Genomic DNA, 14149 nt, shown 5'->3' on the forward strand with positions numbered 1-14149 from the left:
ACTTTAGGTGGACTGTAGGGGGAGGAGGAGGTGGAGATGAGGATGCATTGCCTGTGCACAATTGGAAGCAGCAGGGAGTGCAGCAGCATCTGTGAGAGGGAGAAAAAGAACCTAGACGGAATGGAGGAGCGCTAGAGCTGCTCTGTCGCTGTTGTCAAGACTCCCACCACCGCCACAGTCATTGTCAAGCTGGATTCTGTGTTAATGGTGGAGAGCCATAACAGGTAGGTGTACAGCGAGGATCCCCTTATGTGGAACATAGGCAAAATATTACCATTGAGAGGGTGTTGTTAGCAAGGTGAAGGTAGAGGGCATTCCTAGCAGGGTGTTGTTCTGTGTATCATCTTATCAGTGCTGGATGCTTTTAGGTCAATATGATGCAGAAGTGACTACCTGGGGAACTAAAGCTTGACACACAAGGCATTGTTAAAGATAATACCCTAATAGCTCAGGTGTTTTATCAGGGTACAAAAAGGCTTCGTATTGAAACAATCATAGTTTTTGATATTTTACAGCCCTGAGATGCCCAAAGGACCAGCTGTGTGTATGTGGTGCCAGCTCTGATATGACGCTGAGAGCAGGAGGGGCGTCTACCTCTCTCATACTGCTGCTGCTGCCTTTGCTGAGCTGGAGCCACCTGTGCCACTCGCTACGTGAGTGCTTTGCAAAGAAAGAATGCCCAATGAAGCAACTTAAGAGATATGTAGTAGGTTTAATGTCGAAAATGCAAAAGTCAAAGATAAACAGACTAAATTTTTAAAAAAAGTTCTGGAAATTCAGATTGTCGAGGGGCTGCTAAAGAGAGTTTATAATTCAAATTAAAAACTAGAAACCATTGTCTTACATTCATTCTTTATTTTTTTCTGTCTTTCTTTCTTTCTCTTACTTTCTTTCTTTTTTTCTATAATTTTTATCTTACTTTACCTTGGTTGATTACCTAATTGTAAGACAGTTGTTGTATCCAATGAAATCCCCAAAAGTTGCCAACTAGTTTTTAGGTGATTACATCAGATCATGTAGCGTTTGAACAAAAAGGACATTTGACAAAAAGTAATACATTAATGATGTAAAATTATTTTAAAATGTAATGTAATGTAAAATGTTAAAATGATGTAAAATAGTGTATTCAATATATAATTATTAATTAAATTATTTTGAATAGTTTGAATAGTTTAAAATGTATGCACAAGATCACAGTCTATGTCAGCCCCCAAGTGCGGCAACACTTATTTTCTCCTGTTTTATTTTCGAATCCATTTAACCCCATGATAAACACATGCAGAATGTAATATTTCTAAAATTTCTTGCATTAAGAAAATAAAACAATTATTTAATGTGTTAAAGAATCCTTTTTCTTTTCACCTGTTGCTGGAGATAATGAGCTGTTGGGTTGATACTCGTGAATCAGTGCCACCTTTGGGCTACTGCTGCTGCGTTTCACTCCAGCATAATATAACCTATAATTTTTTTAATGTAATTTATCCCTCTACCAAAAGGGAAGATGGATGTATGTAAGATCAGCGACTAACATTCATTTACAAGACCTCAGTGATATTTGAACCTTTAAATCACCATAGTAACACATGCTGGACTCACTGCCAGCTCTGAAGAACCTTGGTTACTTACTGATGATTTACATTACACCTGCTTGTAGTAAAGCATCACTGTTGATCTATTCTCAGCATCTGAATGAGCACACCAGTCATGTAAATTTTGTATTCCACATCCATTTCACACTAGCCCTTTCATGCATGCATTATTAACAAAAAGCCACATTTTTAATACAATATTTTACTTCTGCAGGGATAAGCATTGATAGTCTTTGTTTATTAGTGATATTTTGAATTTATTTTAATGTATTCTATGAAACATTTATACAATAATACCTAATCATAATCATATGATGTAGAAATTTAAAGAAATATAGCTGTAACATTTTCTTTTCCTATTTATTACAAAAGCAAACTTGTGTAATTACTTTATATGCATTTATGTTCAATTATATCATATATTTATTTATTCTCCAGTGAGTGGAAATGTATTGGATGACTCACTAACATCCACTAAAGTGGTTCATTTACAAATATACCATCCTTATTCATGAATATGCATGACAAGAGCTTGTAAATAGGTGTCCACTAGTAACCACTTTGCATGAAAGGGTTAACACTCTTCTATTTACAAGGCTTCCCATTGCACCTGCCAAACAGCACCCTCGTGTGAAAAAGTTGATATTAATATTCATTTTATAAATCATCATGTGTCAGTATTATTTCTACAGATTAGACTATAGCAGACTGCCTCGCTGTCTTTCCAGTCAAGCAGGATGCTGATTACAGTGTAGAAGATAAAGCAATGATAAATGTGCTGATCACACAGTCGTTGTTTGAAGGTGTTGCTGCTCTGTCTTTATTGATCCACTGAGAGAGAGAGAGAGAGAGAGAGAGAGAGAGAGAGAGAATGCCACATGAATTGGAGGTTGTTACTGAGGTACATTTCCACCAACATTCACTGTACATAAACACTGTTTTGTGTTTATATATAATGAACTGCGCAAAACTGTAGAAAATATTGTGCAGATCTTGAAAATGCATTTAATATAATCAATATCTTCAACACTGCATTGGTGGTTCTGCACCAACAGTTTATCTAATGTAAGAAATGGGAGGATTTTAAAGCAACTGTCTCAGTTTTGAGATGCATATTCAGTTATACATATATACATGCCGGTAATGTGCAGTCATGTCAGACTACATGACATGCTTCTGAATAATTAGAACTAAATGTGTTGATACCATCCAATAGTTTTACGCTTCATGTATTTTTAGGAATCATCTGTGCAAAATATGGGGGCAAACATTGAGTACTTTCTGTGTCTATAGCCATGCACAATTTACATTTTCACATGTAACTCTTTGAACACAGCCATTCTATTGTCCCCGTGCACTGCTTAGTTTGATTAGCCTCAATACTAAATGCAGGTTTTTAGTGCAACATTACAAAACCCTGAATTCATGAAATGAAGGAGAAAGAACATATTTGCTGGTGTTGCTCTGCATCTTATGCCATAAAACTTCAAGATAGTACACTGACCTTCACAAAGGACGGTTTTGTCTGAATGCTGCTCCAGTTACTATTATAGAGATAGTGTCAAAATAATCCATATGCAGTGGCTTATGAGTGAAAAGCAAGCACCTTGAAACAAGTGTCCCTGCATGACTTATGCATGGTATGCAATGATAATGTTTGACCGATGCATAAAGAGGAAGTGAGCAAACCAACTCACATGTATCAATTCAGAGTAGCAAATAAATGAGTTACTTACTGGTTCTTATGAATGCTTCTGAATGCTATACACAAACAAGTTGCAAGTTCAAATGATCAAAATATGCACTTGTACCAGCCAGGACTTTTATTTGCACAGTTTCTCCCACTCATGTCTCTAAATCTTCACCACTCCTTTGATGCATTGCATTTTCAGCCTGTGTTTGTGTCTTTCTTTGTGTCTTCAAACCAGTGTTAAAGTCCGATTGAAAAATTGGTTACTGTTTAAACCAACACCAGAAACAGAGGGACAAAAACACTTCAAAGTACTACTTATTGAATGAATGTATCATATTTATTCATTTTCAATCTTTTCACCTTTCAGGAGTCCCAAAACTGTCATCTTATGCAAAAGCAGAGGACAAGCTGTTCAAATATCTCTTTGGAAACTACCAGAAATGGGTTCGTCCAGTGGAATACCTAAACCAGACAATCTGTGTAAAGTTTGGGCTGGCTATCTCCCAGCTAGTTGACGTGGTGAGAGTGAAGGAGGTTTTATCATTGATAATGGTCCTTCAGTAAATAATTTACAATGTAAAAAATATAAATTAGTTGGGATTAAATACTGTCAAATGGCTTAGCTAATTTGAAATTCCTTTTGTATCATTAACTTGTTGTTTTACCATTTTAGGATGAGAAAAAGCAGCTGATGACAACAAATGTTTGGATGAAACAGGCAAGTGCAGCTACGCTTATACGATTATTCATATAAACATTTCAACTTGCAGATAAACTTGTATGGCTGTTACTTCATGATTGTAGAGGTACGATACAAGAGCTTCTGGCCTGCATGACATAAAGAGACAGGCAGCCTGCCCTGCTGGACTGCCTGTTAATCTACTCTGGTGGCATTTCGCTGACAGCTCTCATCCATATGAGCTGATTCGGCCCAGTGCCCACACACCTGCTTCCACGTGCCCCCGCCTCTTGCTTCCTACTCCTGTCAGCCTTATTCATGGTCTTGGATGTCTTGTCTGTCATGCATCCTATGAATTATTACCACATATCAGGCCCTGCCATTCAGGTCAGTTACCAACATTCACACTGATTAATTACATTTTGGAAAAAAGGTAATGGAAAGGCAGTGGCCTTATCAGTCATGTCTACCAATCACAGATGCTATGGGCAAACCCAGGAAGGTGTTATTTTTGATAAACATATCTTATTACCTTCACTTTCTGCTATAATCATTTAATTATTAGAAAGAATTATGTTTATCATCTGTTCTTTCATAATTTAGCTGCAAACAGCGTATGTGTGCCTCTCTCTCTCTCTCTCTCTCTCTCTCTCTCTCTCTCTCTCTCTCTCTCTCTCTCTATATATATATATATATATATATATATATATATATATATATATATATATATATATATATATATATATATATATATATATATATAAGACTGTATATAACAGTATATACCAGTACTATACAGAACACAACACATTATAACATGGCACTGCACAGAACACATTGTATTACAGGTAATGGTGCTGCAAGACAAAACATGACAACTCAGCAGGGGCCTGTTGTTTAGGGCAGCTATAACTGCAGGCATCAGGCTTTTTCAAAAACGAGCCTTCCTGCACTACAATGTCCTATATCTACACCCTGAGGGTAGTGGGATGAGATATTTCTGTCGTGGATGTCTGGAGTCCTGTGGTATTGAGGTTGCAGTTTGTGTGTGGCCTTGTTGTTGAGTTAAGTGAGGTTAGATGTGGGCAGACCAATGATATTTGCAGTAGTGCTGGTTATACACCTGTGTGTCTGGTTTTTAACTGGGAGCATGTTATAAAAGCATGTGGAGCAGTAAAGAAGGATGGATTGGATGACGCTTTGGAACAACACAGAGTCCTCTGATATTACAGATGGCTGTCTCTGGTGACTGTTTCTGGATGTCTGCAATGAGCTGACCAAAGGTGAGTTTATTGTCCAGTGATACTCTGAGGTATTTGAAACTGTCAACGGCTTTAAACTATTTGGTTTTGATAATAATAGGTTGTTGTCAAGTGGAAGGGCGGATTGTCAGTTCCTTTGTTTTGGTGGCATTGAGGTTAAGGTGGTTGCTATCACACCGGTGGGTGAAGGGTCTGATGGTGTTGTGGTATTACTGAAGAGAATTGTTATCTGTGAGAAAAGCCAGGATAGCTGTGTCCTTTCAGTATTGAAAGTAGATGGTCCTGGGGGGAATATAGTGGGCGAATACAGTGATTACTCACTATTTGTGATCGTTTTTTGTTTTTTTGTATTTTTTTTTTTTTTTTACAACCAATGAGAATTTTGATTCTTTGAAATGCCTCTTTGGTGTTCATGTTGGCAAACTCAGATTCAAGTTTGTTTTCATATCGTAACCTTTGTATCTCATTTCTAATGTCCCAGTTTGCCACATCAGGCTAACCCAGTCCCTTCTTTTAAAGTCTTGATGTTTCTCTACAAGGCACTGTTTTATATGGGGGATGATCCAGGGTTATGATTTTGGGCAGCCTTTTACATTTAGTTTGTGTAGTTGGACAGATATATAATTGCCTTCATATCATACCAAGAAAGTTTTACTTTGCACAATTTAAAACATTTCATCTAAATCCATTTTATTTGTAAAACAAAATCTAGTATTTTTTTGCATTTAATTCAATTTTTCTTATTTCATGTAGGAGTGGATTGATATGAAACTCAGATGGAACCCTGAAGACTATCTGGGTATCACAACCATTCGCATCCCATCGGACAGAATCTGGATCCCTGATGTTGTACTGTATGATAAGTATGTGTAATTTTGTATACAATAAAAGTATTTTGCATGAAAAATGTAAGATTCAGAACAGATTATTGATAAATATTACACAACCACACCAAAACGATCAGTCCAATGGGCGCTGCTGGCAAACAATGTTAGACTTCAATTTTAGTGGAAAGTGACGAGTGACAAATTGATAGAAGGTATCATCAAGCTATGAACCACTTGTACATGATCAATGGCTAAATAGCAGACTTGTGCAGCGCTAAGCCTGCTAATTGGGTCTGATGAGTGTAAGGTGTGTTGCAGCAGGGAAACTCATAACACTTATTGTTCTGCGACCCTTGAGAACCAGAGTTGCCTACCCCTGCTTTAAGGAATTTCTTTTTACTATTGGGTGAAAGGATTTATGGAACCTAAAAAGTTGGTCCAGGACACTGTTGGTGCATGTGTGTGTAAGAAACAGCACACACAGCCAGATCTCATTAAAATTTTCTATCATGTGATATGCTGTCGTAAAAGATCATGAACCTGCTCTGACTTTGAGGCCTTCATCACGTATAATAAATATTTAGGTACAGGAGGTTATCTTGTGGCTCATGTATTCTTATGACCATGTAATCTTGTTGGCCTCTGTGTTCTTGTTCTTAAAGGATGCAGGGCCACATCTAGAATTTTGTTAGGGTCTAAAGTAGCTATCTTGTGTGGGACTTTGTGTATCAGAGGAGACATTAAAGATACAGTTTTCTTAAGAATATTTAAGGAAAATTTTAGCTTTCTGCTGAAACTTTGGTAAATTTCTCCCAACAGTTCAGACGGAAGATTTGAGGGAACCGTCACTAAGGCTGTTGTTAAATATGACGGAACCATATCTTGGACTCCACCTGCAAATTACAAGTCTGCCTGCACCATAGACGTCACCTTCTTCCCTTTTGATCTTCAGAACTGTTCAATGAAGTTTGGATCTTGGACCTATGATGGCTCCCAGGTCAGTTTTTATTTTCCAAGTTCGATTTTGTTTTTTGCCATGTCATGCTTACAACAACCAAAATTCTACATAGGTTAAAGAAAAAACAAAAACAAACCAAAACAAAATCCAACAATAATATGGCACATCAAATAAAAACAGCTAATCATATCCTATGTGAAATGTGCACACATTATCATCAGACTGGTGGCTGACATGAGAATTTATGCCCACATTGAAACAGGTGGACATCATTTTGGAGGATTTCCATGTTGACAAGCAGGACTATTTTGACAATGGAGAATGGGAAATTGTTATGGCCACAGGCAGCCGTGGTCTGAGGACTGATGGTAGCAGCACCTATCCCACCATCACCTACTTCTTCATTATCCGCAGGTTGCCTCTTTTCTACACCCTGTTCCTCATCATCCCTTGCATTGGACTGTCCTTCCTCACCATTCTTGTCTTCTATCTTCCCTCGAATGGAGGTGAGAAGATCTGTCTCTGCACCTCGGTACTAGTGTCACTCACCGTCTTCTTATTGGTCATTGAAGAGATCATCCCCTCTTCCTCAAAGGCAATCCCTCTTATTGGAGAGTACCTGGTTTTCACCATGATCTTTGTCACACTCTCCATCATCATCACTGTGTTTGCCATCAACATCCACCATCGCTCTTCATCTACACATCATGGCATGGCACCTTGGGTGAGGAGGATTTTCCTGCATCGTCTGCCTAAACTGCTGTGCATGCGCAGCCATGCGGACCGTTATGCCCCTGCTGGGGTGGGCGGAGTTGTAGGGCCAGGATCAATGAAGAACTCAGCATCTGAGCTTAACCATCCCCATTATACACGGCAGAGATTCCAAGCAGCGTTGGACTCTATCCGTTATATTACCATGCATGTGGTGAAAGAAAATCAAACCAGAGAGGTGAGTTTGACCATTTTCTGTGATATTGAACACAAAACAAAACAATATTTAAACAAAACAGTTCAAATAAAATGATGATCAAATAGGATAAAGTTAATTATTTTATTCAATATTTGACCAGTGTTTCTTCTTTGCTACAGGTGGTTCAGGACTGGAAGTTTGTAGCCCAGGTTCTGGATCGAATGTTTTTGTGGGCCTTCCTCCTGGTGTCAGTCTTTGGCTCTGCTATCCTCTTTATTCCGGTTATTTACAAATGGGCCAGCATCATTGTCCCTATCCATGTTGGAAGTACTCTCTGAAAAACCATTTGACCACAAAAGGAAGGACAGCACATTAACAGCTCTTCGTGTTTCTGGGAATACTATTCAGTCTTACTCTAGGTATCCACACTTGATCTGTGAGCTGCAACTGTGGAGGATCTTGTTCGCTGGGTGGAGATGCACACATCGTGTCTCAAACTGATCCCACACAGACTATATAAATTAATCTCTGCTGGAAATGCGACAAATTAATGAATGTTTAAAGTGGACAATGTGCATGCAAAATACTATGTATTTATAACAGTGCTCTTAATACACAACTTTCTTCCAAAACATAATGTGTAAAAAGAGGAGCTGCTCAAAGGTTGAACAAATAAATGTTAGTTGTGATAAAAACACAAAATCATGGGGCAAATCTCATAGAAAACAACAACAGTATAATTCAAATTTTTTCACAGGGCTGTTTGTACAGTAAGTTTAGCAAATACAGTGCAGTTTATACCAGAATATTGAGTGGGCTGAAATAATCCAAATTCTGTATTTGTCAACATTTAGATGATTTAAAAAAGATCATTCTTTCACTATTCCAACCAAATAAATAGCAGAATAACAAAACACATTAACTTGGTGTGTGTTCTTACTGGCACTATGCAGTAGAGATTTACAGTATGATTATTTATGGAACAGTATTTTGTTTGATTTGAGCAGGAAAAACAGACACTCAATGTGCTTAGATTTGCCTTATTATGTTAATCTCAGTTTTCTCATGTTGTGCACATGCATTATCTACAGAACTATCTCTGGGAGGATGATCAGTGTAGAGCATCATTTTAATTCCAGTCCTGGCTTGCCAGGGAAGGTCTAAAAATCTTGATAGATGTACTGAAAAAAAAAAGAAAAACCTATAAAAGATGATGTGTGTGTGAAATATTCATTAAATATTCATTAAATCTTATATGTACAAAAGCGTGCCAGGAGTGCCTGTTCAAACTCCTGACAGACTTTCTTGTTGAGACTTGAAATTCTCGACACTCCTCTACACCCTGAGGACACATGCTGCATTCTTCGAAAGGACTGTGAGAAGATCCATGGTAATAGCTGAGTATTGACGTGCTCCAGGATATTTGGCTTGGCTTGGAACAGAAACTCAGTCCTCTTAAAAGAGTGTAAAACAGGCCTTTAAACTGCTCTCCATAAAATTCTCTTCTTGTTAATACTGAAGCTTCATGCATAGCACTAAATGTAATCTGGGGAAAAAGGGATTTGTTCGCTCCACCCTGTGAAGAGTATGCCAGTCCTTCCAGCTTTGACTGAACATGCACTGCCTCTGTGTGGCCACATTTTTACATTACACCTAAAAAAAAAACACATCAAGCCGTTACAAGCTCTATTGAGCTGAATTTACTGTGGAAATCAGAGGTATTCCTTCTATGCTAGAATCTGATGCTAAAAGGAAACTCAGGTACAGACGTGCAAATTGAAGGAATGTAAACCATTATTTGTAATACAGTGAATATGAAGATTGTTTCTGAAATGCCTCAAAAACCTTTGAGTCTTTCTAATAAGATGCTTTCTTGAATACCACCAACTTTAATATTTATGGATTGGTTTGCCAGACAGGGTTTTAATTAGTTCAAAATTAGCAAGAGCCAGTCATGGCTGAAAACAGATATTTCTGAAAGGAAGACTTATCATTGGCTATGGTCTCTTGAACTAATATTAATTTATAACCACCTGTGTTAGTATGAATTAGCCCGACTGAAGTTGCCAATGGAAAGAACCCAAAAACCAAAGATCAATAGAATGCTGTCCCTTTTGTCCTGTCGTCTCCGTCCCCAACCAGTCAAAGCAGACAGCCAGCCATCCATATCCTGTTTCTGCTGAAGGTTTTACCTTCTGTTAAATGGGAGTTTTTCCCTTCCTATATCACTTCCCACTCATTTCATACTACAAAAGATAGGGGATTGAATCGAAGAGAAAATTCAATGAAATTAGTTTCCTTATCTGTGCAATTATTTTTATGAATTGGCTTGTATGAGCACAGTTATCTTACATTGGACTAATGTAAATTATATCATGGATTTATTTTAAGTGGGTTATAACTTGACTATGAGGCATTCTAATAAATTGGATTATGTTCATAAAAGTGTCTCAAAAAATCTGTGTTGTGATTTGGTGCTGTACAGATTAAGCTGAAATCAATTAAATTCAAAAACTGGTGGTGAGTTGCATGTAATCACCAGATTTAAACAAATATATATATATATATATATATATATATATATATATATATATATATATATATATATATATATATATATATATATATATATATATATATATATATATATATACATATATATCTAAAAGACATCATTTGTGTTTTAGAAAAACCTGAAGAGCTGCCAGCTGCCCCGAGGCAGACTGACAGGGACATGGTAGCGGATCTAAATAAGTCCTACACAGGATCTTACCGATGTTGCTGACACTGGAGGCAAAGTGTTTTGCTCAACAATACAACTGTAGAATGATAGGGATGAAGAGGAGTTTGAGCTGTTAACCCTCTGTTGTTCTGCTTGTTCTTGGTATCAAGGGACATCCGGGGACCTCAGACTATATTTCCACAAACCTTTTTGTCTGTTATGGCCAAGTAACAGAGAAGAAATTTAACGTTTCTATCCTCACTAGTTTTTACCCAACAACAAGGAAAACAGAATGCTAAAAAGTAATTCCACCACCATATCACCACTGTCCTGTTTTTTCATTTTTTTATTTACTTTTTATGAAACTTGGTGATTAATTCTATAATATTTTTCAGCCTTTGCGGGGTCAAATCAGGCCTAAAAGGTTAATGTCCTACAGTATAGACTTTAAACATGTCATAAAAATTATGGACGAAGGTTATTAGTGAAACTAAAAGACCTTGTAGGATTACTCTGAAAGGCCATATAGGCTGCCAAATATTTACTTTGGAAGACCCTAAAATCAATAAGCAGACAGAAAAAGAGTAAATCAAACTAAAAGTTTACAGCAATTTCTGCTTGTAACATTGCACCACACTGTGAGTATTAATCACTAACAGATATGTGTTAATCTCAAATGGAATTAACACAAGCCTAAGCAACAGTTTAAACAAAGAGGCCACTTTCACCATTCCTGGAAAAAAAAAAAGAAACCAAATAGAAAAGCAAATCTATAATCTGTTTGCGCAAGCTTTTTCAGAATTTGTAGTTACATATTCACTAGTGCAGCTCGAATATTTCACACTGAGGACCATCTGAGGACCGCAACCGTGCAAGCCTGGAGTTACTTGAGACAAAGCAGGTATTTCAAAACCCAGTTGAATAATTCTTAATTTATATTTGTAACAGAAAGTCCTAAGTGTAAAAAGAAAATTACTATAGCAACGCGATGATAAGTTTTTCCTTTCTGTGGGTGATTATTATCTTTTTTTCTTTCAAGGACAGAAATGACCTCCAGTGGAAATACATCAGCATTTCTTCTCTTATTGACTGTAGTGTTCTTGTCATGGAGAGTGTGTCACGGAGGCCGGATTTTAGTCATTCCCTTAGAGGGAAGCCACTGGGTGAACATGGACATCATGATCAAGGCTCTTCATTCGCAGGGACACTCTGTTGATGTGATACGAACGGATAAAAGCTGGTACATCAAGGACGACTCTCTGCACTACAAGGCTATCACTATTCCCGTTACTACGGCTTTCAATCATGATTTCATCAACCCCATCCTGAGAAAAATAATTGCCATAGAGAGGGGCAAAAGCCTGCTGATGAGCTTCATGAGTTTGCAGATGGAAATGTTCAAAGCAATGTTTGACGTCCATGGAATGATGTGCAACATGGCCACTACCATGTTTGAGGATGAAAAGTTGATGAGTAGCTTAAAGGCAAAGAAATATGACCTGGTCCTAACTGACCCAGCATGGGGGGCAGGGATATTGTTGGCCCATGCTCTTAAGCTACCTCTTGTCTATAATGTGCGATGGACTACAAGTGGTGAGGGGCACTTAGGCATTGCACCTTCTCCTTTGTCTTATGTTCCAATGACAGGTTCAGGACTTACAGACAAAATGACGTTCATGCAGAGAGTAAAAAATCTTCTTTTCTTTGCCATCTGGGAAGCCCAGGACAGATTTTTAGTCCAGCCCCAGTATCAGGCTGTCTGTGATAAATATTTCGGTCCAGATGTCAAATACAATGACTTATTACAAGGAGCAGACCTGTGGCTCATGAGAGTGGACTTTGTGTTTGAGTTCCCTCGTCCCACCATGCCAAATGTGATCTACATTGGAGGTTTTCAGAGTAAACCCTCCAAACCACTTCCCACATATTTGGAGGAGTTTGTGCAAAGTTCTGGAGATCATGGATTCATCATCATGTCTCTGGGGACTTTTGTCAATGAGATTCCTGATGACATGACAAACAAGATCGCTGCAGCTTTTGCTGAGTTACCACAGAAAGTCATCTGGAGGTATAAAGGTAAAAGACCCACCACTCTGGGCAACAACACTTTACTGGTTGACTGGATGCCACAAAATGACCTTTTAGGACATCCAAAGATAAAACTGTTTGTGGCTCATGGAGGAACAAATGGAGTCCAAGAGGCCATGTATCATGGAGTCCCAGTTGTGGGTCTGCCGCTGTTTTTTGACCAATATGACAACCTGCTCCGTCTGCAGGAGAGAGGAGCTGGTAAGATTATTACACTTGCTAAAGTGGACAAAGATGACAACTTCCTGAAGGCCATAAAAGAAGTTCTGAATGAGCCGTCCTACAGGATGAACATGCAGAGACTCTCCAGGCTGCACAGAGATCAGCCAATAAAGCCGATGGACAACGCCCTCTTCTGGATAGAATTTGTCATGAGACACAAAGGTGCAGCTCACCTTAAAGCTCAGTCATACAGAATGTCCTGGTATTCGTATTACTCTGTAGATGTAATGCTGTTTTTCATGGCCACTTTTGCTGTGATTATTTTTGCAATTACTATGTTTTTCAGGCTGGTATGTTTTGCAAAATGCCTTAAAAGAAAAAAAGAAACAACCAAACAAATAAAAAATAAGTAGAAGCCATGGCTCTCTCTTTGGACAAGTTAAATTTCAGCAGTTACTCTAAATGTAACAGAAAGTCATCTTTAATAACATCAGTTCATTAAATAAGATAAAACACAGCCATTTACAGGGATCCCCTCTCCCCCGCGGACCACACGTCCTCCATCATTACGGCAGGGGATGTTGAACTTGACTGTAAATCAAATCTGGGAAGCATAACAAGATTGTTATCCTCTTTTCTTCCCATGTAAGATGATAATTGGATATGTCAGATTTTTCCCCAAGCTGGACAAGAATGAGATGGGCTGTTATTTCTTATGAGTTACATTTTATTATTTAGTTTATTAATTCATATCATGTAATGAAACAAAAAGTTTAGTTTAATGCAGAGGTTGCTTTGATATTTAGGTCTAATTCATTTGTAGAAGGAAAAATAAAAGTAGTTCGTTTGGTAAAAAAAAAAAGGCCCTGAGGCACTACAGCACATTCTGGTGTCCATTGGTTTTGATTACAGAGTAACTCCAGTCTTCACCCCCAACTTCCTGGTTGTTTTCCCGCAGGGGAGCTGCAGCAGAAATGAAAGATCAATATATGTTCATCTGAAAAATCCATTACAATTCAATCATAAAGCAAATATGCACATGAGACATATTTATCTAATTAACCCCCTTTTCTACAAAGCTATGTAACTTATGTGTAGCATGGTCAAGGGTTCTTGTTAATACACTTAACCCTTTGCACCTCTGCATGGGATGTTTTTTATGTTTGACAGTCCTGGCATACACCAAATGTTCTCCACTCGGTCCTGGAGGTGGACTATCTGTGGTTAAAAGGTCACAGTTGTATTTTCAGAACAGTTAT

The 14149-nt window shown here is 38.0% G+C and overlaps 2 protein-coding genes across 2 annotated transcripts; both read left to right on the forward strand.

The window, feature by feature from the left end:
• Window positions 1-565: 565 nt before the first annotated feature.
• chrna5 (cholinergic receptor, nicotinic, alpha 5) lies at window positions 566-8256 on the forward strand (the record flags this gene model as incomplete). The annotated part of the gene is made up of 7 exons (XM_079244162.1): window positions 566-653; window positions 3650-3801; window positions 3956-4000; window positions 5977-6086; window positions 6870-7047; window positions 7271-7957; window positions 8098-8256. The coding sequence occupies 7 exons, from the start codon at window positions 566-568 to the stop codon at window positions 8254-8256; spliced, it is 1419 nt and encodes a 472-aa protein (XP_079100288.1).
• A 3430-nt stretch (window positions 8257-11686) lies between these two features.
• LOC306770269 (UDP-glucuronosyltransferase 2C1-like) lies at window positions 11687-13303 on the forward strand (the record flags this gene model as incomplete). Its single annotated transcript, XM_079259116.1, has 1 exon — window positions 11687-13303. The coding sequence occupies one exon, from the start codon at window positions 11687-11689 to the stop codon at window positions 13301-13303; it is 1617 nt and encodes a 538-aa protein (XP_079115242.1).
• Window positions 13304-14149: the final 846 nt, after the last annotated feature.

This window comes from Telmatherina bonti (assembly GCF_933228915.1).
Source record: "Telmatherina bonti genome assembly, chromosome: 1".
Taxonomy (NCBI): Eukaryota; Metazoa; Chordata; class Actinopteri; order Atheriniformes; family Telmatherinidae; genus Telmatherina; species Telmatherina bonti.